Here is a 26,618-nt window from a genome sequence, read left to right as displayed (position 1 = left end):
TCCTTTCTGCATGAGAAAGGCAAAGTTCAAAAGCACATCTAATTAAAAGCAACTAGCAACCAAGTTGGCCTCATGGGCAGTGCAGGAAACAGCTTGCCTGTGGACATTTTACCAGCAATTTGACTTCTGTGCTCCAAGCAGTCTAAAAAATCTTTTTTTTTTGATCAAAGGCTCCCTTCTCAAACTATGATTGTTTGTAGAGTGGGCAGATTACACTTTGGAAGTGCTAAAGCCATGACTTTGCCATCTTTATGTTTTTGAGAATGACACTAAGCCACCAACTTGAAGTTGTACAATTCTGGGGTCCACACCAGTGTCTGAATGTCACAGGTTGGAATATATGCTAAGAATCACTAGGAATGTGCTGTACTCCAGCAGGCCATAAGCTCAACTGGAACCCAAGACGTTTACCTTCAGAAAAACTTAGAAGCTCATTCTAGTTTTCAACCCATTCCAGGGAGGGCTGTTTTTGCTGTTGTTGAATGGATGAGTTCCTAGGTATTACTGTTTCTTTGGGGGTACTTCCTACATGAATGTCATGTCCTCAGGCTCTTCCAGTCATGACCAATACTATATCAGCATTTATTTACATAACTGCAAGATGCACAAATCCTAGCATTGATTACTAAGTTTTCCCTTTTAAAATGAGAAGAGGCAGCATGAATCCTTAGATTTAGTCCCAGCTGAGGACAGGAAACAAGGAGACAGCTGTGGCTATCCTGGCTGTTCTGCCAGGTGGTGGATGCACAACCCAATAGTCACCAGAGATTCCCATTTGGATGCTCATACTTTAATAAACCTGAAGAAATTTCTCCCACTCTCTCAACTTCTGAGTACTGCCTTCAGGTAAGAAGTCATTGAATATTTAGCTCACAAACACTGGTTTTCGCTCCAATCTCCTCCAAAGACAGAAACCTCCTTCAGCTCATGGTTTTTATCTGATTTTTTTTTTCCGCTGCCAACTGTGGAAAACCTCACAAATCTCAAAGAACACAGTCCACTCCTCTTGACAGCCCAGCTGACTGCAATTATAATGTGCTGCCATACCATAAAGAGGACAAACCCAATATGTATAAATATAACAATATTTAAAGTGACATTTTTAGCACAATTTCCTTACTGGCTCTGATTGGCTCCCTTTTTTTCTTCCATTCCTTCTGGGCAAAAGATACGTAATATTCCAAGAGTGTCCTAAAAATGTAAGCAAGTCATAATAATAAATTTCTGCAAATAGAAATATTTAACTAAATTTTTAAAATTGATAAATTCCAATAATCTCTTTGGTATACAAAGGTTGCTTAGACTTCTGGTATTTCTTTATCCTTATTTTTGGAGGAGAAATCAATCTGTTTCTATTCTTGTTTCTTGATTTTTACAATTGATCTCTTGCTTCTCAAGATGAAGTGAAACAGTTTTTCTGGCATTAGAAGAGCTAGACAAGAGATCTACAATTTAAAAGTCAATATAAATCTTATAAAACTGGCCAGCTATCAAAGGGTAACAAAGAGTAATTCTTACACTGCTTTAAGCTCAAAAGCAGCTCCTTACTGTCCTCTAGTGGAGCAGTAAATATCCTCATAGACATTGAGCTCCTTTCTTGTAACTAAACCTGTTGTCTTTGGAGAGCAATTCCTGCTCTTTCCTTTCCTCTTCATGACTTCATCAGCATCCATGACATCCCTTTTGTGTGTGAAGGGGTTCTGCTCTTCAATTTCCCCCTCTTCTATATCCCAGTTCCACTTGTTCAGTTAATAATTTATCAGACTTCTCCCTTCACCCTTTCTCAGAACACAAATAGGCTGAATAAAATTCTGCTAAAACGTAGCAGAATCCCACTGTAATGTCTTATATACCTTTAAACAAGCTGTCAGATAAATCATATTTTGACACCTTCAGAGTATCTAAAAAGCCATCAGAATGGCGGCTGTAAAAAGCGTCATCTTTCCACACTGTGTTTATAAAGGTCTGAAAATTTTGTTCATTACACTCCTATCAATTAGCCCAGCTCCCATGACTCCATAAAACTCATCAGGCTGCAGCCCCACTGATGTCCTTGGGGTCTTCTTCAGGACCTCAAGGCAGAATTGTTACTTTGTTCTCCTTGACAACCACAGCTGGTTTGAGGCTCATGTTCCATGCTATAGTGAGGAATTTAGCAGTTTTTTCTCTCACCTTCCAATCCATGGGAGCAGGCTCCAATCCTGTCCTCTTGCCAACACCCACATCATTGACTTTCTCTGCCATTTCAGTTCTCAACAGCTCTGCCCACCCACCCTGCAAAGAAAGGTTCCCAGGCACTTCCATAATGAACATTGTGTAAAAATCCCATCTTTCCTTGTCATCTTACCTTTAAATGTTCCCGTTATTGTTTGATCTTTCACTTTACCTTTCACTTTCACTGATCAAGTTCTCAAAATGGGATTTATAATTATTTATTTCAGAAACTGTCTCAAACAGATGCCTTGAGAGGCTACCTAGAACAGAGGCTAGATAGTGTTAAAGGAATAAAGGAGGAAGGAATAAATAATTTTTTTAATGGCCTTCAAAGGATACATCTTGGGCAGTACAAGAGCCTGGCTGTGGCTCCAGCCAAAATGGATGGCGGGTCCCAAGTTTTCACACTTTTCTAAGTTTTGGTCCATTTACATATTTGGGTTAATTGTCCAATTATAGCTTCAGGTTATGAAGTCCCATCCTCCCAGATTGCTCTCCTCAATTTGCTGTTTATACTTTTTGGGCCTGAAGCTGTAATGGTGCCCATGGTTCTCAGGCTGGAAAAAGATTGTTTTGTCTAACTAAGCCGTGAAGAGAACTTGCTAACACTTCACATAAAAGTTCAGTTATATGCTAATGCAGTACAAAATCTGGAAAATATGAAAGCTAAAACTGAAGGCATCAAAACAGCCTACTTCATAGCAAAATTTACATTTGACTAGTTGCAGAGTGCCTCTATTTTCTTTTGGTGGATGTAGTTTTTACTGTGTAAAGGCTCTCCCTAGTTAAAAGCAGTCTCCTACCCTACTCTTCTTGCTAAAACTTCTTTTCCAATGGATAAATATTTATGCAGACCATCTCAGAGTTGTTCTAAAACAATTTTCAAGACACCTGCAAGAATTCCACTTTTTGGCAGCACCTGTTTTTTTTTTTAATTAAAAAAAAATCCAGGAAACCAGACTTACTTTGGAATGGGTTGACTGCCTGTTCCAAGAAATGATTTCACAGTGTTGTAAACATTTATTGTCAGCATGAATTAGTATATATGGGAAGGACTAAAGACTTTCATTGTTATTTGGCTCCATGCCTTTGGCAATCCTTAGGATACATCCCTGTGAAGTGCTGAAGTAAGAAAACCAACTAAGCAGGGAGGATGGGGACAGTGCCTACTGTTATCCCTTCTTCTACTTTTCTGCAGGGCCTGTAACTTCAACATAAAAGGATTTTGTGGCACTCAGTGTTACAGTTAAATTGATCACATTTGTTTTAGTTTTCTTCTTGGACCTATGCTACAACTTCTCCACCAGCAGAACCTGCCACCATTCCTATATAAAAATAGCTGAATTTAAATGGTCCTATATCCACCAAGATTTTAAATATATTTTTATACCCATACATAAAGTATAAGAATAGAAATTACAGATACATTTTTATATATAAATAACCCCCAGATGTATCTGTACTTTCTATTATTTTACTTTTACTTCAGGCATTTCAATAGTTGCTTGCTTTATGATCTCTTTTTAAGAGTTCTCAGTGCTTGAACCCAACTCTATAGCTTCTTTATTCCTAGGGATCTTATGGTGATCTTTGGCTTGCCTACCTATGTAGGTATTACCCTGCCTCTGTGATACTGTATGATCTTACTTTCCCAATGCAAGTATGGAAATATATCCCCCTCCTACAAAAGATTAATTTAAAATATCTCTGGATAATAATTTGTAACCTAGGTGATGACTACTGCTGTCCACTAGGAGAACTCTGGGCAGAGCTGTCACCCAAATTTAGAAATAATAATGCTTCTCTCTACCAATAAATGAGACGCATATCTGCAAAGAGATTTCAAGGAAAAAATAAAAGGAATATTGGACATTCTAATTTAAACACTGAGGAAAACATGGTGCTCTACATTTAACACCAGAATTGAAGAAAGACACTTAGACTTCCTGGTTTTCACACTCCCAAAGTATGAACAGTAGACACATTTCATATTTAATGCAGCTTTATTCCAAGTAGATACAACCATTATTGCAACAAGAGAAAAGAAATACAAGAAAATCCAGAGCAAAATAAAAGCACCCTAGAAAATTGTCATTTCTGTTCCCATTAACAGACATTACTCTTGCAAGAACAACTGATTTCAGTGACTTCAAAGCAGTTATTCACTGACACAAAGTTCAGACAGGAATTGCTGGAATTTCAGCTGCTGGCCTTAAAGAAAAAAAAGAGTAGGAGACTTCTCTGACAGGTGCAAAAACGAATACAAAATGTATTAACACAATATGAAACAAACATACATTAAATAGTCTTGTTCCCTGGTACATCAGACTTGCAAACCAATTTTATAAAATTTACATATTCAATTAAACAATTTATCTATCATTGTGGAAAACACAGTTCTTTATTTCAAGTTTATATTAACTATAAATATCTACGGACAGGAGAGATCCACTTCAGGCTGGCACTCCTCACTTCCCCATCCTTTATGTCTTCTGCTCTTTGCCTTTGGGAGAAAACATCACAGCGTAAGGCTGCCGCCTCTTTGGACGTTGACAGGGAGCAAGGTCCTCTTTAATGTAGCCTTAAAAAAGAATAAACCTGGGGTAAGAAATACTATACAAAAACAGGAATAACTTTAGCTTTAATGTGTGTTTAGCCTCAAAAAATGACTTGTAACTTTTTTTTTCTTTTTAGGGAACTTTGGGGTTCTGACTTCACATAAAAGTTTTGAGATTCCAGTGTGTAAATATCATTCATTAAAATACACAGCAGCTTTCTAGCAGGTGACTGCACAGTAATGCCACACAGACAGTTAACAGTGAAGAACAGAATGGAAACTATGAACTGTTCATCTATTCAAAACAAAACTGCACTTGTCATTTTCTTTTACCAAGGATTTTACTTAAGAGTAACAAAGTATGCAAGAACTGCTAATTCAGTTGACTAACAAAAATCACTTTTGAAAATGTAAATCCTAGCCATACAGAGGAAACTTCAGGCACATATATAAACAGTACCTCCCTCTGTTTTAAGAGCACCCAGATTTATAAAGACTGGAAAAAGCTGAACATGAGCCTATGGATCAAACACACTGTGAAAGCTCTCTGATAAGAGAAATGGATAGAAAATTTCTATAACATACTCAACTTAGCTAACACTGACAGTGAACAGACATTTTATGCAAGTCAGTTTCAGCACCTGGCTTTTGTCAATTCCTTACTGTTGATCAGCAACAATGCCCACCAAAGTGAGAGTAGCAGATTTCTACTTCATAGTTGGAAAATTCTGTCTATGTAACTCAGTTATTTAAAAAAAAAACCAAAACAGCACAAACAGACAGTTCAAGATACCAATAAGGAGTAGAAGATACCTATGTTGTACCCCACTACACCAGAGTGGCAAGAGCAATTGCTCATCGTGGGAACTCCCTCGTGTTTAAATTCTCTTGCTGCACTGCTATAAAATTATTTCCTTTTCCAAGCGAGGGTTGATCTAAAGTCTGATATGCTGTTGAGAACCATCAACAACTGAACAGCTCTTCCTCCAGACAAGAAGCTAATTTTTAATGAGGCTGCAAGCAGATTCCAAATGGGTAGTAACAAGTTATATGGTCCATAAAAATGAAGGCTCCCTGTTGTGAAAGATTAAGGATGACACTGCAACACTATCACACAACACACATACACAACTCTGGCTACATTTTCCTATGCCTGACCTGACACTGTTACAAGAACAAAAGCAAAGATTAATGTTTCACAGCTAATGCACAAGTAAATATATAAATGGAACTCAGAGAGTTCCTGTAGGCCTGCTCACCCCAGCACTTCACCACTTCTGAAGAATTGTACCTAGAGTACACTACAAACTCACTGTGTTTTAACATAATTTGTAGAACCTCAGTTTTACACCAGGCTCTAAGATTTTGAAAAATTATTTAGAAAGAACAAACTTCTATGTGAAGATCAGTTAAAAAAAACCCCAAAACCAAACACCACATCTTTTCATTGTCACTAGCAAGCAGGGTATATGTATAAAAAACTGTTTAACTACACCTTACCTGCAACATTTCCATTATTACCTGGTATTATGAAGCTCTAAAAACACTGACAATGGACATCAATAGTGCTGCCTGTCTCTCCTGAGTAAGTACAATCTCTTGGCCTTTCACTCTGAAAATCCAATTCTTGCTTATGGTCAAAATATAGAGTTTAAGTTCTATGAAAATCCCAATTATTTCCCAATGCCTTCTCTAAGAAAATCTCCCTATATTCCTTTCTTAGTAGTATAGGAACTGCTAACGCCAGTGGATAATTTCACTGGGAGAAATGGAAGATAATTTCAGGGGAGAGAAAAAAAAAAAAAAAGGAAAAAAAAAAAAAGCAGCAGCAGCTTTAAAAAGTACTTTTCAAGATTTTTTTGGTACAAACCTCTTTCCACACAGGTTTGGGTGGAAGGAAATCCAACCTCCCAGAAATTTTCAGGAGTATTTGGAGGAATGTAGCGAAATCTATGTCTTGAACAGGAAGCGAGTTTCTTCTCTCTCTCTTCTTCTGGAATGTCTGCATAATACTGAATATAAGCAGGGGAAAAATCTGAGTTAACAAATTCATACATAATAGAAACTGCTTTACACAATTGACATTATCAATCACTGTGTTTATTAACACAGTTATCTAAAAACAATGGTGAGGACAGCTAGAGTAGACATTTGTTATCCAAGCGACAAACACCTGGCAATTATCCTAAAAGCTCACTGAATTTACAGACTAAGTATAACAAATTTATTGTGGCAAATCTGTTAACCTTCTGTCTTTTAACATACCATAACAAGGTTGAGGTATGTGTACAATTACTTATGTCAACAGTCTACTGACTGATTTTACAAAGCTAAGTAGCACAGGTGTTGAAAGAGATTGGAATTTTAAAATGTATTAAGTGTCAGCTTGCATCTAGAAATAAAATTAAAAAAGGAAAAAAACCCACTACACACCCCATGCTGCAGAATTGTTTCCAGTATCCAAATTTACAGTAGTAACAGCAAACTTAAGTCAAAATGTTTCCTACTTACTTAGCCTCAAATTAGAAGTAAATAAAGAGTTAGTTTAAATAGCTGACTGACACTGGGACTCCAGAAATTATCTGTCAGCTGAGCATTCTCTACAGTAAATTGGCTACACTCTTTCACCCCTGTCAGCTGTACTGGGGGCTGTAGTGAGAAAAATATATACTCCCTCCAAACCTTTTTGCTGGGTGTTTCCCTGAGTAGCATCATAGAAAGGTAGAGTATATTTTTTTCCATGCAGTTTTCTCTGTTTTAATTCTAGTTGTAATTCTAGTTGTATTTCCTAAAAATACAAATCTGGACCTTAGAGCACATAGAGGGTCAAAATATTTTAAAAGTGAATGCACTGCTTGATTCAACTGGTAAGTCAACAGTCAGAGCCACACAAGAAACCTGACCTTTGTGAAAACAGTAAAACATTCTACTGAAATGTCAGTCTTGCAATTCAAAAAGGCAAATTAAAGTTTATAACTCATTCAATCAGATGGAAAGTGACCTAGACTGGGGAACTCAGGAAGAGAACAGGATACCTCTATCAAAAGAGATTATTTCATGCTCTCAGCTACTGGTATGATTTCAGAAAACCTACTTGGAATTTAAAGTATGCTCATTCAATTTTTACTGACAAAAGTTAAGAACGACGCGTTAAGTCAACAAAATTAACTATAAGAATTCTAGAGTGTCTGTATAAGACAAATATTGCTGAGTTTTACTTAGGGATAATTAGCAGTGCTCCTTATTTTGTCCTGTAAATAGCCTAAAATTTTAGAAATTAATCTACTAAAAGTTGTTAGTTACTGTTGCATTTTTAAAAATTAAACAATCATGATAAGTAAGGAATAATTACAGATCCAACAATGAAAAGTACAGTACAGTTTAGTGGGAACAGAAAATAAGAACAATCAAAAATCAAGATAAGCATGTTTAAAAAATAAATTAGAAAGAAACTTCTTCTTTGGTTTCTTTAGCAATCTATTAGGGTTGACAGAGAATGAGAGTTATGTATGTCAGCTAAACAGCAAAAAGAACTCTCAGCTGTTTTCTGGACTGATCTCACTGTCCATAGCATTTTTAATCCACACAAAACATTCAAGCTAGGCTTTTCCATGTGTGAAGATACTGCAATCTCATCCTGCCTTCCCTGTAAAAGAATTGTTTATAGAACTCTACAATTTACAGTTTCAGAAAGCGAGCAAACCCTAAAAATGTTCCTCCCATTAGTTTAGCAAAAATTTGCAGAATAATTCCAGTAATCTAAATGCACGTAAAAATGCATCTGAGTGATCCTCCTACTCACCTAAGTGTAGCTACACTTAACAACCACACTAACAAATGTTACTTTTACAAGCTACCTGTAACTTCTGCCTACAATCCTTCTCTGATAGCATCACAAGGTCATAAAAAACCAAAACAAGACTTCTTATCAAAAGTTCTACACTGTAAAGTGTATGAGATGCTTCCACAAAGCTTTAAGATAAAGCTTATAAAGGGCTTTATTATCAGCCTGCTGTGGCATGTGCAGCAGTTAAATCCCAGGTCCTCTCAGAGTGACAGTAACTGACCCCACTGACACCGCTTGCCGTACAGGGCCAGAATCAATTTACTGATCTCTCTCCACTCCCTAAATATTCCCTTAGACTGTGGCAGCTTTTCAAACCCATATGGCTAATCAGCAAGCCAAGACTTTTCTAAAGCATCATTTATACTTTATCCAATACTCCCTTCTCTCACAGGCATTTAATTCAAAGCTAGTTTTATTATTGTGCAATGACACAGCCAAGCATTCCACACATTCCAAGACATTAATCTTGAATGGTGTAGACTTAAAAAAAAGCCCCCAAAAGCCAAAACCAACAACGAACCAAAAATTTCCTAGCATTTAATGTAAAAACCTACTGTTACAAAACTGGAGCTGTGAATGTTTCCAGACACTATAGTTATCACTCCAATTTGACAGAAAGTAACACAAATTGGATTTACAGAAGGAAGATCTGTAGCTTACAGAAACAGGAAATTAAAATGCTTAACACATGGCTCTGGAACCATGAAACAGACTGAAGGTTGGGGGTTGTTTTGTTTTTTTTCAAACTCTTTAAATCAAACATATTTTTTTAAATGATATTTATAGTTGACTGTAAAAATTAGGTATTTGTATTTCGGGAGCTTTACCAATATTTTTCAGAAAATAATTTCATTAAAAACATACTCTAATAAATTTCTTCAGCTAAGTAAATGGGACTTGACTATAAAGTGAATAGCAGGAGAATCTCTGAAGATGTTGGTTCTAAATACATGTGGAAATTAAGTGGAAAGATTCCAGAAAATCCATCATTGTTCAGATATTAATCCACACTTCTATTGAGTCATCATTTATGAGCTCATAACTCTACTAATGGCTAAATATGTTCTTATTACACATATAATTACGTCAATATTTTATCTCTACACCAAGTATCTGAAAGCAGCTTAGACAATAGAAAAGGAGAAAAAATTTGTGTAATGTGAAATCAAAAATTTCATACTTTTTAACAAGTATTTTAAACAAGTAACTTTAAACATTTTTGCATGCATTTGCATAAATATACACATTGTCTCCTATGATGGTGCAATTATCTGAAAAAAATAACCCAGAAAAGAAAGAAAAAAATCAAGCAAAATGAGATCTGTCTATAGACATATAAAGATACCATTGGATACAGAACTTATTCCAGCACCCATAAAGTTCAGTAGAGCTTTTGATCTAAAGTTTGGAAACCTGTAATAGCTCTTTGACCAGCTAATTTATTTTTTATTAACAATAATTGTACTGGAACCATGATGTAAGAAGCTCTTCTGTCATGCAGATACACACAAAAAAATCAAACCCAAGTCTTTCCACGCTATATGTGGTTACTGCAATAAAAACAAACAAACCACCTGCAAATTTGGTTATCCAGCTTTGGTAAACACTTACTTCCCAGCTACTGTAGGTAATGATGATGATGCAACCAGATTAACAATTAAAAACAGCACTTCAGCACTTAAGATACTGTCTAGAGTTAGAAGAATGGAAGACTGACAAATTTTAAAGCGCTACTTACTATTTCACATTCCTTACAAGTGTGGCCAAGTAATTTCCTTCTTTCATCTTTTTTCCGAATAACCTCAATATGAGGAAAATCTAACACAGTATTCTTTCTGAAAAACAAAAATGTTTTCACATAATAGTACTTTTATTTCTTCCACATGACTGGAATTTTCAAACTTTTTACAACACAATGATGGACAGACAAATTAAAAATAATTCAGAAAATGTCTACAAAACCCAAATCATACTGCCTTTCATAGTTGAACTGGGCAATTTCTATAAACAAAACAGTTTTCAAACATAATATGAACTTTTACATAACCAGAGATATGTGTCTCATTATTATGGCTTTTCATAGTGTAAAAGTAATTCCTATATAGAAATTACTCAAATAGAGATCTTCTATAGAATATTTTTGTCCAAGACAAAGTTGTGCTTGCAATGATTTCCATGAGAGGAACATATGTCGGGGTTCAAGATCAGTAGTTTCTTTTCAACTTAACTGCTTTCAAAACAGTAAACAAGTTTTCCTCCACAAAGAAAACATGCACTGAGATAAAATATAAGCTAACTGAAGGGCTTGGTGTCATTACAAAAGGAAGACTCAGACTTCTAATTATGATTATACTGGAAGGCAACAGAGGAGGCACTAAGAGGTGCAGTTGTTGAAAACTATTCATTTATTGCCTAGAGAGCAAGGGGTAAAAAAAACAGAGAAGGAAAAGTTTTCATTTGTACAAGCAGCCCACAGGTCCTTGGCTCATAAATTCAGGCATGACCACACACCTGCAAGAAGCCACACATATTACAAAACACTGCATTCACTAAAATTATAAAAAGCAGAAGAGGCAATCTCTTCTCTTCAGCAAATATAATAGGCATCTCAACATTTTTTTCCTTTACCCCACTTTTTATCTAAAGTCTTTTATCTAATGTAGTAGATCTACTTCTGCATCTTCTGCAACTGCTAGGCTGTTATACACAAACACATTTATTTTATGGAGGATCAAGTTTCCTATAGGGAAGATACAAAGAGCTTTAAAATGCCCATAGAGAAAAAACTAAATTACCTCTCATCACTTTTGAAATAAGGCTCCACAAAAGCTTTCTGCTTGGCTTTATCTTGTTTATCCTCATGTTCTGTAAATAGACATGCAAAACAAAATAGAAGGTTAACAGACTGCCAGCAGAAACTTCTGTAAAATTATTAATTAACTTTTAAGAAATATAAAAATGCAATGTACAGTCCAGTCTGAGACAACAGATTCAAATAGATACAAAAAATAATACAGAATTAATAGAACCATCAATCAAAAAGCATTACTGGAGCAGAAGGAAAGCAGCAGTGACACAAGCAAAAAAGAGAAGAACATCAAAGGAAAGGCTGCTTAAAATACAAGATATACTGTAAAATCTTCCACAGAACCTAGAATATTGAGAAGAAAGGAAGTCAATAACTGTAGCCAAAACCTGGTGTTTCTTTTAAGAGTCAATTTAATGTTCTGCTGCTGTGCCAACTTCCACTATACATTCCACATTTGTGTGGTGATAAATGAACTACCAAAAAAAACAAAAGAGAAATTCATATTGCCTTATGTTTTGTCCTTAAAAGTAATCAACTTTACCACAAACTGATGCAAAAAGAACTGATGGTTAATTTGGCATATTTGTTCCTAAAGAACAGAGTCTGATTTCAAATCAACTCCTGTAGTTTAAGTAAGCTAATAAAGACAAAACCAAATTATATCCCACTCTTTAGTTTCTTGCTTGCTGCTGTTATTCCCTTATCCTGCTCTTCATCATGAAGAGTTTCTCTTTCATCACATGCAGGAGCACTGTCTTCTGGTAGGCAGGATTCATATTCTTCATGGCTTGTCCGATCAAACATATCTGTTATTTCTCCTCCTGTTATTAAAAGCACAAAGAACATCCAAATCAGTGTCTCAATGATTTTAGTCAAGAAATTGCATTTTGACTAAATGTGCATCAAAATAATTAACACTTACTTATTGCTCCAGTACCAATTAACTCAAAACCACCTTAATTCTTGCTGCAACTTCTCTGTCAATCTTTCAAATGTGGCCAATGCTCATTTATTTTTCAGATACCTTGGATCCCATTTCTAAAATCTGATTAACTGCTAAAATCATTGTGAGGTACCTTTAACCTTAATACTGGATATGTGAAATTTTTGTTCTTGTAATTATGGACTTATCCAAGCAAAAGGAAATACTTTTTGTGGGTAGGAAATAGTCAGTGCCCTGCAGCCATGATTCACCACATACCATATGGTAAAAGTGATATAAACACATTTGGATTTATTTTAAACATACTAGTTCTACTTATATGTCATTAAAAACAAAATTAGTCTTCTCATACAAAGAATGATGTGATTACATAGAAAACTTTTGAAGCTGTTTACTGCAGGTGAGATCAGAACTGTTATATGGTTAAGTATTTCACCCTTTAAGCACTGTAAAGGAATAGCTAGCTACTGGCTCTCTCAGCACAAATCCTGTCTTTTTTCTTAACCTATGTTAAAAAAAAACACCAACTCTCTAGGAAACAGACTGACCCTGTGTAGCCTATAAATTCCATCACCAGTTTTTTACTGCAAACCATTTTCTACTATCTAGCCACACAGGAAAAAAACCTGCCCTTTTACTCTTTCCTCCTCCTCCTTCTGAAAAAACCAACCAGACAAAAAAACTCCAACAAATCCCCAAACTCCCACCATACCACAAAAAAGCAAAGTAAACTGAAGAGAAAAAAAGTCTTACGTGGACTGCCTTCCTGATTTTGCTGTTGACTTTTCATTTCTAATAGCACACTGTCACTAACATAAGTATAATCCATATCAACAACTTCCCCTCCAACTCTGGTCTGAGAACCACCCTAGGGGAAAAAGAAGTAAACATGACAATTCCACCCAGAAGCAATTGGTCAGTCAGTGTCAATGCTGTGTATCAGAAATACTTTCAAAGCAGTAACTGGCTTCTTTTTGGACACTGATTTTTTTTTTCCCTGCAGGTTACAGCCTCATTAGAATTCTTTCTCACAACCATTTGTCCACTTTCATACTGAGGTTATTCCTGCTGAGTTTATGAAGTACAACTAAACAGTGGACATGTTTTAGGATATCTGTAGCATGAACAATATCAAATGAGCCAAATTCTGAATTTTGTTACAAAGTGGGTTTGGTCTGCCCAGAACAATGTTCACAATACTGCTTTGCAGGCTTTTTCAATATCATAGAACATGCAGACTTATTATAAAAGTTCACCTTTGTATCAATCACAGTAATGTCCATTTTGTACTGTGAAAGATCAGCTCCTGGGTCTATGCTCCACTGGAAGTTTTCTAAAGAAGGTTTATCTTTCAGGTCTGTATGCACAGAATACGAGAAAAAAAGGACAAATAATTAGAATGCAACTCTGCCAGAAGCATCTGATCTGCTGGCTGTCCTGTGTATGTGCTTTATGATGGCACTCAAGGTGATCTGGGGTCAGCCTGGGTCAGGCTGACAGGCTTGTAGCTCCCTGGATCCTCACTCCAGCCCTTCTTGTGCATGGGTGTCACATTTGCTCACCTCCAGTCAAGCAGGACCTCCCTGGTTATCCAGGACTGCTGATAAGTTATGGAAAGTGGCTCACTGAGCACTTCTGCCCACTGCCTCAGTACCCTCATGTGGATCCCATCTGGCCCCACAGACTTGTGTGTAAGTGGTGCAGGAGGTCACTGACAATTTCCTCTTGGACTATGGGGGCTTCAATCTGCTCCCTATTCCAGTCTTCCAGCTCAGGGGCTGGGCACCCTGAGAATTACTACTAAGGATTTAGGCAAAAATGCACTAAGTATCTCATTCTTTTCCTCATCCTTTGTTTCCCCCAAATCCAATAAAGCTCATTCTCCTTAGCCCTACTTTTGTTGTTGATGGATTTTCAGAAATACTTTTTATGGCAGTAGCCAGGTTAAGCTCTAACTAGACTTTGGCCATTCTTATTTTCATACTTTATATTTTATACTTTATATTCTTATTTTATGTGTAACTTCACACCATCCTTGTAGTTCTCCTGAAGCTGCCTGCTCCCTCTTCCAAAAGTCATAAACTCTTTATATCTGAGTTCTAGCCAATGCTCTCTGTTCACAGGCTGGCCTTCTTTCCCATCAGCTCACCTTGCAGCACACGGACAGCCTGCTCCTACACCTTTAAGATTTCCTTCTTCAAGAATTCCCACACTTCTTGGACTCCTCTGCCCTTCAGGACCACCTCCCAAGAGAGGACTACCAAGTGATCTCCTAAAGAGGCCAAAATCTGCCCTCCAAAAGTTCAAGGCAGCAGTTCTGCTATCTCCCACTAACTTCTCTGAGAATGGAAAACTATCATTTTGTGACTGTCATGCTCAAGATGGCCCCCAACCATCACTTTACCTACCAGTCCTTCTCTGCTTACAAACAACAGGTCCAGGAGGTGCCTTCCCTAGCTGGGTCACTACTGAAGTTACATCAATGACAATGCAAGTGTCAGGTCCAGCAAAGAGTACAAGTGTCTGGTCATTGCTCCAAAGATGCCTCTTGATTTAGCTTTGAGGGGAATACTTAGATTTCAAGCCACATGGCCACACCAACTATTGGCAAGTATCTTTTAAATTCATAATGCAGTATTTCTAAATAAAGTATGCAGTGTAACAGCTTGGCTGAGGAGTACAGAAGCTTTGATTCTACAATGCTAGTTCAAGAAGTTTTCCACCTGGGAGAACTTAAGAGGAAAGATACATGCTCTGGAAAGAATATATGACAGCCTGTGTTGATTATCAATGAAGATACAAATTTCCTTACCAGACCATTAGGAATAAAAAAAATGACTTATGCTTACACTTGAGTAGTTTTCAAGTATTTGATATAGACAGTTTAAACTCAAACTTCATGAGATTTTATTATTACACTGCAATAAATAACAATGCTAAACAAACAGCAAAGAAGAAGATTCCTAGCCTGTCGAATGTACACCTGAACACCGATGATATATTTATTATACAGTGGCAAAAGTATGCCAGGAAGACAGAGACTTGTACATGTTGGGGGTGATCTTGAGAAATCCCAAATAGAATGTGACTGAGTTAGAAGCAGAGCAAAAGATTAAAGTGGAAGAAAGGAAGACAGGAAAAATTCTATTAAATCTGAGCACAGGCTGAAGGGGTAGGCAGGCAGTAAAAGGAATATTTTCATCAAGTTACCTTGCTCATTTTGCTGTGCTTTACTTTTTGATAGTCTACAAGGGTTTGGCTGAAGTACAGATGCTGGTTCAGACTCTCCATGTCCTGTCCTTGTTTTCTTTCTACTGGGTACATGGCCACTGGCAACCTAACAACATATTGCAACTTTACTATTACCCAAAACTCAAATAAAATACTTCAAAGGAGAGGAAAAAAGAGTCAGAAAAGCATACCTTTACATCATCAAAAAGTTCCTCTGTCTCTGCAGAACTCGGCAGTGGTGCAAATTTGAAGGGGGGAACTTCTTCTTTCGTTGGGATCTGGTTTTTCCTCTCAGGGAATGCTCTTCCCAGCACTGCCTCTTGTACACAGGATTCCTCTTGTACATCTCTGCCAAACAAACAGCTCTCATTGTTGGCATTTGGAACGGATGATGAACCTTCAGGAATGGTCTTCCCTATGTGTGAAAAAATGTCATGCAGAGTCACTTGCTTCAGTCTGTTTCTATATGTCTCCTCACTTCCTTGTTTTTTCTCTTGCCCACGAACTCCAGAGAAGCGATCAGACAGATCCAAGGGCTTATCCCCTGTATGTTCCCCATTAACCTTCTGAACATCAGACCTAAAGGGCACAGAGCTCTCCTTGCTGAATGATGTTTTCTCACAGCTAACTCCATTATCATCTTCAGCTTTCTTTCTCTTAGCACACCTGCCTTCTAGCTGCTTCTGGTATACAAGCAGGACATCGCTCTTGATCACCTCATTTTTAGCTGTGCAGGTGTTTCCAACACAGGTCACAGCCTCATTAGAATTCTTTCTCACAACCATTTGCCTATGGACAGAGGCCTGGCTGATAACAGAGTTGATTTCTGTCCCAAGATTCAGAGGTGCAACAAAAGCAACATCTTCAGATTTTGATCTACTTTTATGAGATCTGGAACTGGATGGATTGATGAAGAGGTTGGTTTTGAGATGAGGCTTCAATCCTGAATCTAAAATACAAGGAGCATGAACTGTACTTGAGTTGTTCTTCATGGTGCTAGAAGCTCCAAAAACAGGGGAAGCTACCCGAGAATCCCAGTCATCACGTGGTGGAGTGTTATGAGATGGATCTGAAATACTGAATACAATGAAACATGAGAGATTTTTCTGGTGTACAGATGGAAGGAGAGAAAGTGATATTAAAAAAATATATCGTTTCCTAGTGCTGATCTGCTTTAAAGCTGTGTGAGCTGCTAGTATTAACTGAAAATGGAAGGAAAAACAAAAATTAACCTATGCTAGGGATAGGTACTGTTGCACTTAGAGCTATAGAAGGCAAACAAAATACAGATCTCATCCTTTACTTTGGTGTATGGTGTGAAATTCTGTTCCACATTCAACTGAGAACCAAGGACAGAGTTAAGTCTGCCTAAATATCTCTTCTATCCAAGGACTCCCTATTTCTCAGTCCAATGAAAAGGAAGAAAGTGAGAATGGTTGCAACAGAAGTCTATTTAGGTTCTTGCATACATCTTAAAACCACAGCAGATTCTCAAAGCTTCTGCAAGTGAAGGAAAAAACTGCAAGCTCCTTTCAGGTACTGTTTTTTGCCTGTCATCAACAAAAGATAGATTCAAGACAACAAATAGGGCCAAAAAAAATCAGTTTAGACTACAATATCCTGAGGAGAGTGGGAAGGGCAGCAGTCAAGTGGCTTGACACCTAATCAGAGCAATAGGATCCTTCTTGCATTCCAGCTCTAGGCCCACTGTCCACAGGGTTATGGGCCTTAGAAGATACCTTGCAATAATGATAAGTTAGGAAAGAAGGGACTATGTATACAAGAAGCCCAAACAAGAAGTTTGTGAATTAAGTAAAAGCCTACAGTTTTGCATTCTATCAGTTTCACTGCTTCTCATGTTATTTACTTGAAAGAAACCCCTCTGATACAAAATATTTGTTTCCATTTCTATACCTTTAAAGCAAAATGCTGCATGATTTGAAATTCTACAAAGACCCAACTTCTAAAAGCCTACTTAAAACAATTATAACTATTATAATTGAGTGGAAACACACCCTAAATTGTTGTCATCATTTCTTGATTCAGAAGCTGGCAGTTTTCTTGAGTCTTCAGACTGCATGCTCTCTGAGGCCTGGCTCATAACTGTATTAGTGAGGGGAAGATTCAGTACACTCTGGGACTCCTTGCAAGTGGTGAAGGAAAACAAAGAAAAGAAGTGTGAGAAGATATTGGAATTAAAATTAGAAATATGCTCAGTTGGCACATAAATACTCTGAAGACCAATTAAAATCAAAACATTCAAAACTCTGAAAAATCATGAAAGCTAAGAGATGAAATTTGGACCAGAAGCTTTAAAGAAATCTTATGGAAACTGAAAAAATTCATTCACATGCATGGACACAAAAATATTCTTCATGCTATAATTTTCAAGGTAGTTACCAACCAAAACCATCAAATAATCTCACCTGAGTCGCCGACCAGTCTCATGGCCAAGAAACATTTTTCAATGTCAGATTTGATTACTGCACAAAGGGAATTGATCAGACCCAAGGATTTAGATCACTGTACTAACAAAGTTGAAAGGAAGAACCATGTCTCTACCTTCCTCAACCCCCCGAGACAGGTCAGCACAGTAATATCTCTTCATGCTCAAGTCAGCAAAGACTAAGCAAAAGCAAACCAAAGTGAGCTTACTGGAACTCAGAATACTTTTGCAGAATTTTAATGCAAAAGAGAAAAACACTGGTTTTGTAAACAACTGGCCCAAAAAGTTGGTTATGTAAGAGATTTGGTAATACTTACAGATTCCTCTTCAACACTAAGTCCAATTGTTTCTGCAACAACTGCAGCCAAGTTAAAAGATGGCTTTGGAACAGGGTATCCTCCCACCCTTGGTTTATCTTTGTGAGTAGAAAGAAGATCACAATAAGCTACATATGCACTATAGTATCTAGCTTGACTCACAGAGATGGTACAAACACAGAAGAAAAAAGATCACAAATTAAAACTGGCATTTATGAAAATAGTTAGATCTCTGTCAGATAAAAGTCGTATCTGGAAGCTGTAAGTGGCAAAAGAATTTCTGATGAGAGCAAACTGCTGTATCAGTTTGATACAGAGAAATATGTGTCAAATTTGAACAATACTGCTCCCCAGAATTAAAAATCATTGTATAAGTTGCTTTTCACACTGCTGGTACAGGACACAAATAGTCTGATAAAAGCATGTAGAACAGAGATAATGTGTATTTATAATACAATGCTTGTCTTGCATATTTCCATTATTTTTAATTTGTTTTTACTAGGAAAACAAGAGTTTCCCCTCCTTGAGGGGTTTAACATTACTCTGTTCATTAAACTGGGGCAAGACCATAATATTGGAAAGCACAAGAAGAGCAACCACCACAACCCTGACATGCATGAATAATTCCATGCTGATTCTCAGTCATTATTTTAAAAGGTTTGCACTTTATTAGGTTTCTGTGTTAAAAAAGGTTAAAGAGATGAAACCTCAGTTTTACAATATTTTTGCCTTATTTTGAATGGAATTAGAACTAAATCTATTAATACACTTACTTGGCACGGGGGACAGTTGTTGATCACAGGTGTCTGTCACTAGTACCTCTCCTCCATGGTGAGTGCTCACTTGTGTGGAAAAGAATGGAATTTTTCCAAACTCTAGGAAATGTGGAAACATTTTCACATGGTGAAATTATCCTTTTGTGATAATTTTGTACAGATACAAACAATGACCTAGATCTTAAAAGCACTTAAATGTGAGATTTAATATTTCAGTAGATCCAGCAATGTAAGCACATCTGATAATTTGTGACAGTGATGTGTCAGAATAAAAAAAATATGATAAATATTATATATTAATACTTTTTCTCACAAATATGATTTCAGCCAGTCAGGCCTAAAACACTACTGACACAAAATGACACCACCATCTAGTCTGACCACATAAAAATAGTTATTCAAGCTGTATTTGGCCTGTTAATAGGGCAATACAATTACTGAATGATAAAACATCCAAGGCAACAAAGTTCTGCATCAGCTAAGGTAATAAAAAGCTGAAAAACCTGAGATCTGAATCATGAAAAACATATGCCATGCAGTCCTTTCTACCTTGATGACCAATAGCATTTCAAAGCCATTAACTGTGATAGTTAAGTGTGACACCACTTCTTACATATTAAACCTCGGATTCATTTAGTAGCTCCATTTTTTATACAGAATATGGAGAGAGATAGGTATGCCTAGAAAGGAGAAACTACTCACAGCACTAAAAATTTCAAATGCAAAATAAAGGGCATGAATAACCAGCCCACCCTTTTCATCCCACAGTTATCCTATTTTTATTCTTGGGAAGAGGCTTTTAGTCAAGACTAATACTTGGATGTATTCATACTTAAAATATATTTTTTTATGCCACAAGATAAATTGACCTGGATTATAATATTTCCTGTGTATCAATAAAATACAAGCACAAAGTGCTTTATTTCACAAAAATACTTTTTGTAGAAAAAAAATATTAGAGTTATTTCTATGACACATTTCTATTTCTTGACAGAACAAAGTCTGGAAATTAAAGGCACACAGTACTTTTGAATTTAAGTCACAAAACAAATGCAAACAGTGTGGAATACAGAGAGATCATGTAGATATCTATCAGTTCCAGTTACATTACTTCAGTTGCAGAATACTTTTAGAATGTGGCAAAATATCTATTTCACTCTCCACTAGGTGGTGACATTGCTGCGTGCACAAGTCAAACACGAACAGATACTTTATCAGCCAATTTGCACGTAGAGAAGAAACATAGGCTGGAAAACTGTTACATTTGCATATCCACATGGGTGAATAAAAGTAGAAGGTTGAGATAAGTTCTGAGCATATCACTGATATAACAGTTACTGCTATAGACTTTTTTCCCTGGACTCATGCATTATCATATAAAAAGAGAAAAGGTAGAGCAAGAAAAAGCACAGCGGTTTGTTATTTTTAGTTTTTGCCCTTTGCAATCAAGTTTATACACCATCCTTTTCTTTAGCCCTTAATTAATTAAAAAAAAAAAAATCCTCTTACCACTGTTGCTTTCCCTAAGCTCCAAATCTGGGGGTGCATGTTCTGCATATCGGACATGCCTATTCTCTTTTTTCCTTCTCATACGATTAACCACAGAAAATGAAGATGTTAGAACTGGAGAATCTGGAATAACTTCTTCTGCCTCCACTGCTTGCTGCTTTTGCACCCTGGAGACCAAATCAAGTGGTCAAATAAAAGTCCAAGTCAGCAAGATGAAGAGTTTTCACTTCAGCAAGCAGGACAATCACACAGTACGAGAACACAACAATTCTGGAAATACAGCTACCTCAATAACATTACACTGTAAAAAAAGTTATATTCAACCCAGTTTTTAGATACATCTAACAAAAGACTGACAATTGTTCCATCAAGCCCAAGAACAGAATACAACCCTAGCTTTTCACCTTTGAAGTCAACATACAACTGCACTATGGAAGCCCCTTTGCCCAGAAGAAGGTAGGTACTGTAGAGGTTATAGCTCATCCTCTGAAGCAGGTGCTTCTTTAGCAAAAGGATGCTGAAATGGATGGATCAGTGTCTCTTCCCCTGTATGGAAATCCCTGTACATCTTCACAGTTTATGACCCTGAGATTGGCTGAGCTGGTTAGAGCATGGTGCTGGATAACACCAAGATCCTGGGTTCAATCCCTGCATGGGCCATTTGCTTAAGAGCTGGACTTGATGATCCTTGTTGGGTCCTTTCCAATTCAGAATATAGTCAGTGATCAGAAATACTGCCTTAAATACAAAATAAAAGCTTTTGGACAATTTCAAATAGTACTGAATAGCACTGTATTCAAAGCAATCCCTCTCCAAAGCACTGATGTTACCTCTAACTCAACTCAAAAAGGTCTTCAGGAAATAATGTAAAAAGCATGGAAAACAAGTAATGTAAAATACAAGATAAGTTATGAAGTTTACCTTCTCTCACACTGTCAGCTCTAGCAGCCAGCTGGAGAGTCAGTATATAAAAACTGGTGTAACAAACAACATCTTTTCTTTCCAAAAATTCTATCTATACATAGCAAGGAAATAGCAACAAAAAAGGACTGATTTTGGATCTTTGAATTTAAAATAGTTTGTTTAGTACTTCACAGGGGGCTAACTGCCCTATGGTGGTAGCAGTGAGATGTGGAAGAGACAGTAAAAGAAAAGCCCACAGAAATCTAACTCAGCCTGCTTGGTCATCTTCCTGCAGTTGCATTTTCCCTTAAGATTCTCAAGAGAAAACACAGGCCAAAAGATAACTTCCTAACTATAAAGAGAAGGATATAAGGCTTTGATTTAAGGGAAGAAGAGGAAATACAGATAAATTTTTGCTTGCATTGAAGCTGAACCACAACATCTTATATAAAATAAGGTAATGGAAAACTTTAAAAAGCTGTCTGGCTTGAGACAAAAAGCATTTTTGCAGTTAGGCTTTTTACCACTACTAACTTTGAACCCTTAATGACAAATACTGATGCACCAATGTTCTCAAGTCTTGATGAATCCCTTGTGTGATTTTGTAATTTCTCTTTTCTAGCACATTTACAAAGAAAGCACTGGAAAACTGTATTATCTACTAGCAATTTCTTAAGACAAAAATCAAAATAAACAACAGAGAAATATACTAATCAATTTACTTTGCAAATTTAAGTTAGCTGTTTGAGTTCTCTTTAAATTTACTGGCCTTGTTTGACAAATGAACCTACTAAAAATATATTTCTCTGCACCTTACTTCTATATAAACCAAGAGGTAGTTTCTACATCCCATCACAGAAAAAAACCATCAAATGAAGCAGCTGCCTTACATACTGTACATCATAACTATGTAATAAATAACTTCTGAATCATAGATTTATCTGAGACCCCAGGAGAGGTTTTTGCAGAAATTTCCTTGCTGCTCCCATCCATGCATAATGAAATCTCAATGTCATAAAGGATCAGATAACATAGTTCTTCTACACTTCCACTGACTTCACTTATATGGAGAATTCTCAGGTTTTTATTCCTAATATTATAACTTGGTTACAAAATACAGAAGACTGCAAAAATCTGATTTCATATCATGCAGTAGAAACAATCTGCTACTTTGCACCTACAATGTGATATTTTATCAATCTAAGTTGCTAATTCTAAATAAAGTACCGTGACTATAGCTCAACCAAACCAACCAAATGCAGTAGTATTAAAACTGCAGTTCCATCCTTGTAAATTACTGTTCATCCACTCAACTCTGCACTTATTTAAATGATCACCTAACATGCAAAGCAAATAACATATTGTGACATTGGTCATTGTCAGCTTTCCTGCATTGGCCAGAGATTTTTAGTGGAAGCTGGGGTCATGAAGTATGTTACCCCAAGAAAATTAAATGCATACATAAAAAAGAAAGGACAATGAAGGTGCAAAGACGGGAGACAAACCAGGAAATACAAAGGAATAGGGCTGTAGTCATTCTGAACTGAACTCTAGTTGTTTCACTCCCTACTGAAGTTGAATTCTGACAGAGACAAGAAATAAGCCACATGCATAAAAACCCTTCTGTATCAAGTCCACACATCCTGTCCCATTTCTCCCAGGCATGTACACAACTTAGTCACAGATAGGGAAAAGTGAGATAAGTTTCAGATGATGTCAGACCACAACAAGAAAGGAACACTACCTCTGCCTTGCACAGTACACCACATTCACATATTAACAGCAACATTAGATGGCACATTCTTACTATAGCAGATTAAAATTTCAGTCAATTTGTAGCTCATTATTTCTATGTCTTTTTTTCAAAATTTACTATAGTATTTTTCTTTTAAAATTGCAAAATTATAGTAAGTTTATTTTAAAAATGTATTGCAAGACCTGGGACTTTTTGACTATTTAAGTAACTACTTTTCTGAAGTCTTAGTCTAGGAGGAAAGAAAAGGTAAAGAGACAACCAAGGAATAAAAGCATAAGACGTAAGGCTTTGCTATACACTGTGATTAGAAGTCAAGAAAAATTTCTATGATAAATTCACTTCTCCCAGTTTTACTCTCAGTTTAAAGCAAGATGCACACAAATAAAAGAAAATAAAAATTTGCACAACAGAAGGCAGCTGGGCTTATGTTGTTATAAGTAGGCTACCTTATCACAGTCTATCTATCAGAAAAAGGAAACAAGATTTTAAGACTTAAAAGCTGATATTTATATTCTCAGACATTTCTACTGAGGAACGGGGGAATATCCCAAACAACCCAAAACTTACTCTAGCTCCTTCTGTAATTGCTGGAACTGTTCAGTTAACTTTTTATTCTCATCTTGTAAGTTGTTTTTTTCATTCACTGAAATTTATAGAAAAAAGTATTTAAAAATTCAATATACACATGTTAACAGAACAATCTTGTCCTTGAAGGAAACAGAACCAATTGTAAAATGTAATACCATACACCTTCTCTGTGGTTTACAAAAATTAAGTTTCAGGCCAGTCATTGAAAAAGTAATAAAATGACATGTTAGAAAAGGCAGAGGTGACACAATTACTGTATCACAACATTAGTTCTACACAATCATTAACTACTTTTGTCCACATGCACACAAGTGAGACTGTGTTGTAAAGATGAGTGAATTGCTCACTTGCCTCCATGGACAAAACTGCTACCTTAGACTAAGGATAACCTATGAAATACAAAGCAATTAGAATTTGCTTTTAGCCACTAGTGCAACCATTAAGCCTTTCTGCCATGCTGTCTCAAACTAATGTACTGATAGCTCCAACTCTTCTGTCCACTTTAATTTTTTTTTTTTTTGTTTTTATTTTGCTGTCATCTATTTTGCCTCTAGATTCCTCAAATTATCTTTTTCATTGTTCTACAGATCTCAAGTCAAACCCATGGGAGCCTACTGTTGTGTCACAGCTCAAGATTTGTACCTAATAGGTGCCACCTTGATTTTTAAGGTTCAGAGCTATATTTAGAGATTGGCTGTACCCTGTTTGCTGTTCATCATTAAACTCACAACTCAGAATAATTTTATGTAAGTGCTCAATATTAGAAGTCCTTAAAACACTGATGTGTTCTGTAGTAGCATAGTATTTCCATAATTTATTTAAGCACCAAAAAGTTATTTTTTGTCTAGCATTTTCTGTATTTTAAATCTCATTTAATGTCTGCTTGTTCTTGATAAATAAAGACAACTAAATGATACAAAATAATTAATGGTAAATATACCATTATCATTCAAAAATTCTCTCCTTTATTATTGTATGCTTTATACAATCAATCTTTCCAAACTCTCTTTATGAACATATTTCTGTCCTGCTTGTGTATCACCCAAAACAAACAGTGTAATTTGTGTCACATGTTCTATTTCTTGATATCAAAATGAGCTGGCTACAAGCTGCCAGGTATAAAGCTAGTTTTTGTGGCCTCAGTTGGTTATGTGACAGTTATGGGTTTACTGCAGTTAAAGTCCAAGATCAACTACAGGACACAAGTTGGATCCACTTCTGTCTGAACTTGATACTTTGCAATTGCCAGTTCCTTTTGAAGTCAGGGTTTTCTTAGGAAAGCTGGCAATCATTCTGGCTGTAGGAATAAACAGAAGCAGTCACATTTTATCTAAAGTAGCTACTTTACAGTGTAAGATTTTCCACGTCAGTTCACTTCCAGTATCAGCACTTCAATCTCAGAAGGTGGGTCAAATGACTAGTCACTGGTATGTCACATATTTTCAGACTGTACAGTTAAGTATCCCCTGACTGAACTTTTTGGACTTACTGAACACACCACATATAAATTATATCAAGTTACAGGAATTACTGGAGAACTAGTTTACAAAATAGCATGTTTTGTCTTCAGGCTTGGGGATAAAACTCACTAAGCTCAGTTATAAGTTTGAGATTCTGCTGCCGGATATTTTCAAACTCTTGCTGCTTCTTTCTCATATGTTCTTCAGTTACAGCACAGCGATCACATAACCCCGCTCTCAATCTACAATAAAATGAACAGAAAAAGGTCCCTCTGTTAAAAAAATATTGCCATGCATGAGGCAGATACCATTGTTTAACAGACCTTTTGAACAATGAAAACCAGAGAACTTCTGAGAGCTACGCAGAGCACCACTAAGTACTGTTGTTTCATATGTTCACATAGCAATGTTTTGAGATTTCTGAACTATCTAATACTATATGCTCTAACATTTGCATAAATGATTGTAGGTACTGGATAATTCCAAAGCAGCCTGCATTACTTTATATAACAAAGTGGAGCATGCTACACCTTGACACTGAAATCCTTTGTAAGGCATCCTACTAAAAATACTGTTGGATGTAAATCACCATTTTATGTAAAGTTCCTTCAAGAAAACACAAATAAGCAAATCACTTCACTAAATAGAATTACTACCTCATTTAAGAAGGATATGTACTGTCATTAAGCAAAATACTAAAATAAAAGGGACAAAAAGCAATTTCACTCTTAACAACTGCCAAGTAAATGTGAAACCCTTTATCTAAGCACAAACAATTTGAAGTGGACACAAAAGTTCATGAGAGGCATTGACTCCACTGTCTCTAATAGTTCAGATTAGCTGTTTAAAACACATCCATGATCAGAAAAGGACTGGTTAGAATCACTCCATCTCACCTGACACATTCATTCATGCAATGAAATATGTGCTCATTTTATAGTTGATAAATGGAATGTATTTATTTCTGGTACACAGCAAAAAGCTAACAGTATTACCAAAGTGAAAACCAGACTCTCCTTTGCCTGCTAAATAAAAAACCAGTTAGTCAAAAGTTCTTCATTGCTGATGCTACTACATCAAGTATTAAATCCCAACTAAACAAGCTGTGTAACTTTCCAATTTCACAGCTGAATATTGGAAGCAAAAGCCATACTTATTTATTGGTGTTTTAATATTGTGGAATTATGGCAAGAGTAAAATACTGAAATGCCTTTTCATACTAGCTTATCTGAATGTGTAACAAACATAGAATTACAATTTCC

At 36.4% G+C, this 26,618-nt stretch overlaps 1 protein-coding gene across 1 annotated transcript in view; it reads right to left on the bottom strand.

Annotated features, from left to right (window-relative positions):
- Positions 1-4,248: 4,248 nt before the first annotated feature.
- The window catches only part of RBBP8 (RB binding protein 8, endonuclease), a 34,210-nt gene continuing 11,840 nt past the window's right edge, over positions 4,249-26,618 (bottom strand). Inside the window, exons 5-19 of the mRNA XM_058026939.1 lie at positions 25,486-25,598; positions 23,876-23,951; positions 20,650-20,816; positions 19,138-19,239; positions 18,365-18,462; positions 17,617-17,744; positions 15,793-16,678; positions 15,581-15,707; positions 13,627-13,727; positions 13,124-13,238; positions 12,096-12,248; positions 11,414-11,483; positions 10,357-10,453; positions 6,642-6,783; positions 4,249-4,795 (exon numbers count right to left, since the gene is read on the bottom strand). Of these exons, the coding sequence (XP_057882922.1) occupies positions 4,698-4,795; positions 6,642-6,783; positions 10,357-10,453; positions 11,414-11,483; positions 12,096-12,248; positions 13,124-13,238; positions 13,627-13,727; positions 15,581-15,707; positions 15,793-16,678; positions 17,617-17,744; positions 18,365-18,462; positions 19,138-19,239; positions 20,650-20,816; positions 23,876-23,951; positions 25,486-25,598 (2,473 nt within the window). The 3' untranslated portion in view covers positions 4,249-4,697. The remainder of the gene's footprint in view (positions 4,796-6,641; positions 6,784-10,356; positions 10,454-11,413; positions 11,484-12,095; positions 12,249-13,123; positions 13,239-13,626; positions 13,728-15,580; positions 15,708-15,792; positions 16,679-17,616; positions 17,745-18,364; positions 18,463-19,137; positions 19,240-20,649; positions 20,817-23,875; positions 23,952-25,485; positions 25,599-26,618) is intronic.

Source organism: Melospiza georgiana, chromosome 1 (assembly GCF_028018845.1).
Source record: "Melospiza georgiana isolate bMelGeo1 chromosome 1, bMelGeo1.pri, whole genome shotgun sequence".
Lineage (NCBI taxonomy): Eukaryota > Metazoa > Chordata > Aves > Passeriformes > Passerellidae > Melospiza > Melospiza georgiana.
The sequence above is the reverse complement of the archived record's forward strand: the minus strand, read 5'-3'. Positions and strand labels throughout refer to the sequence as shown.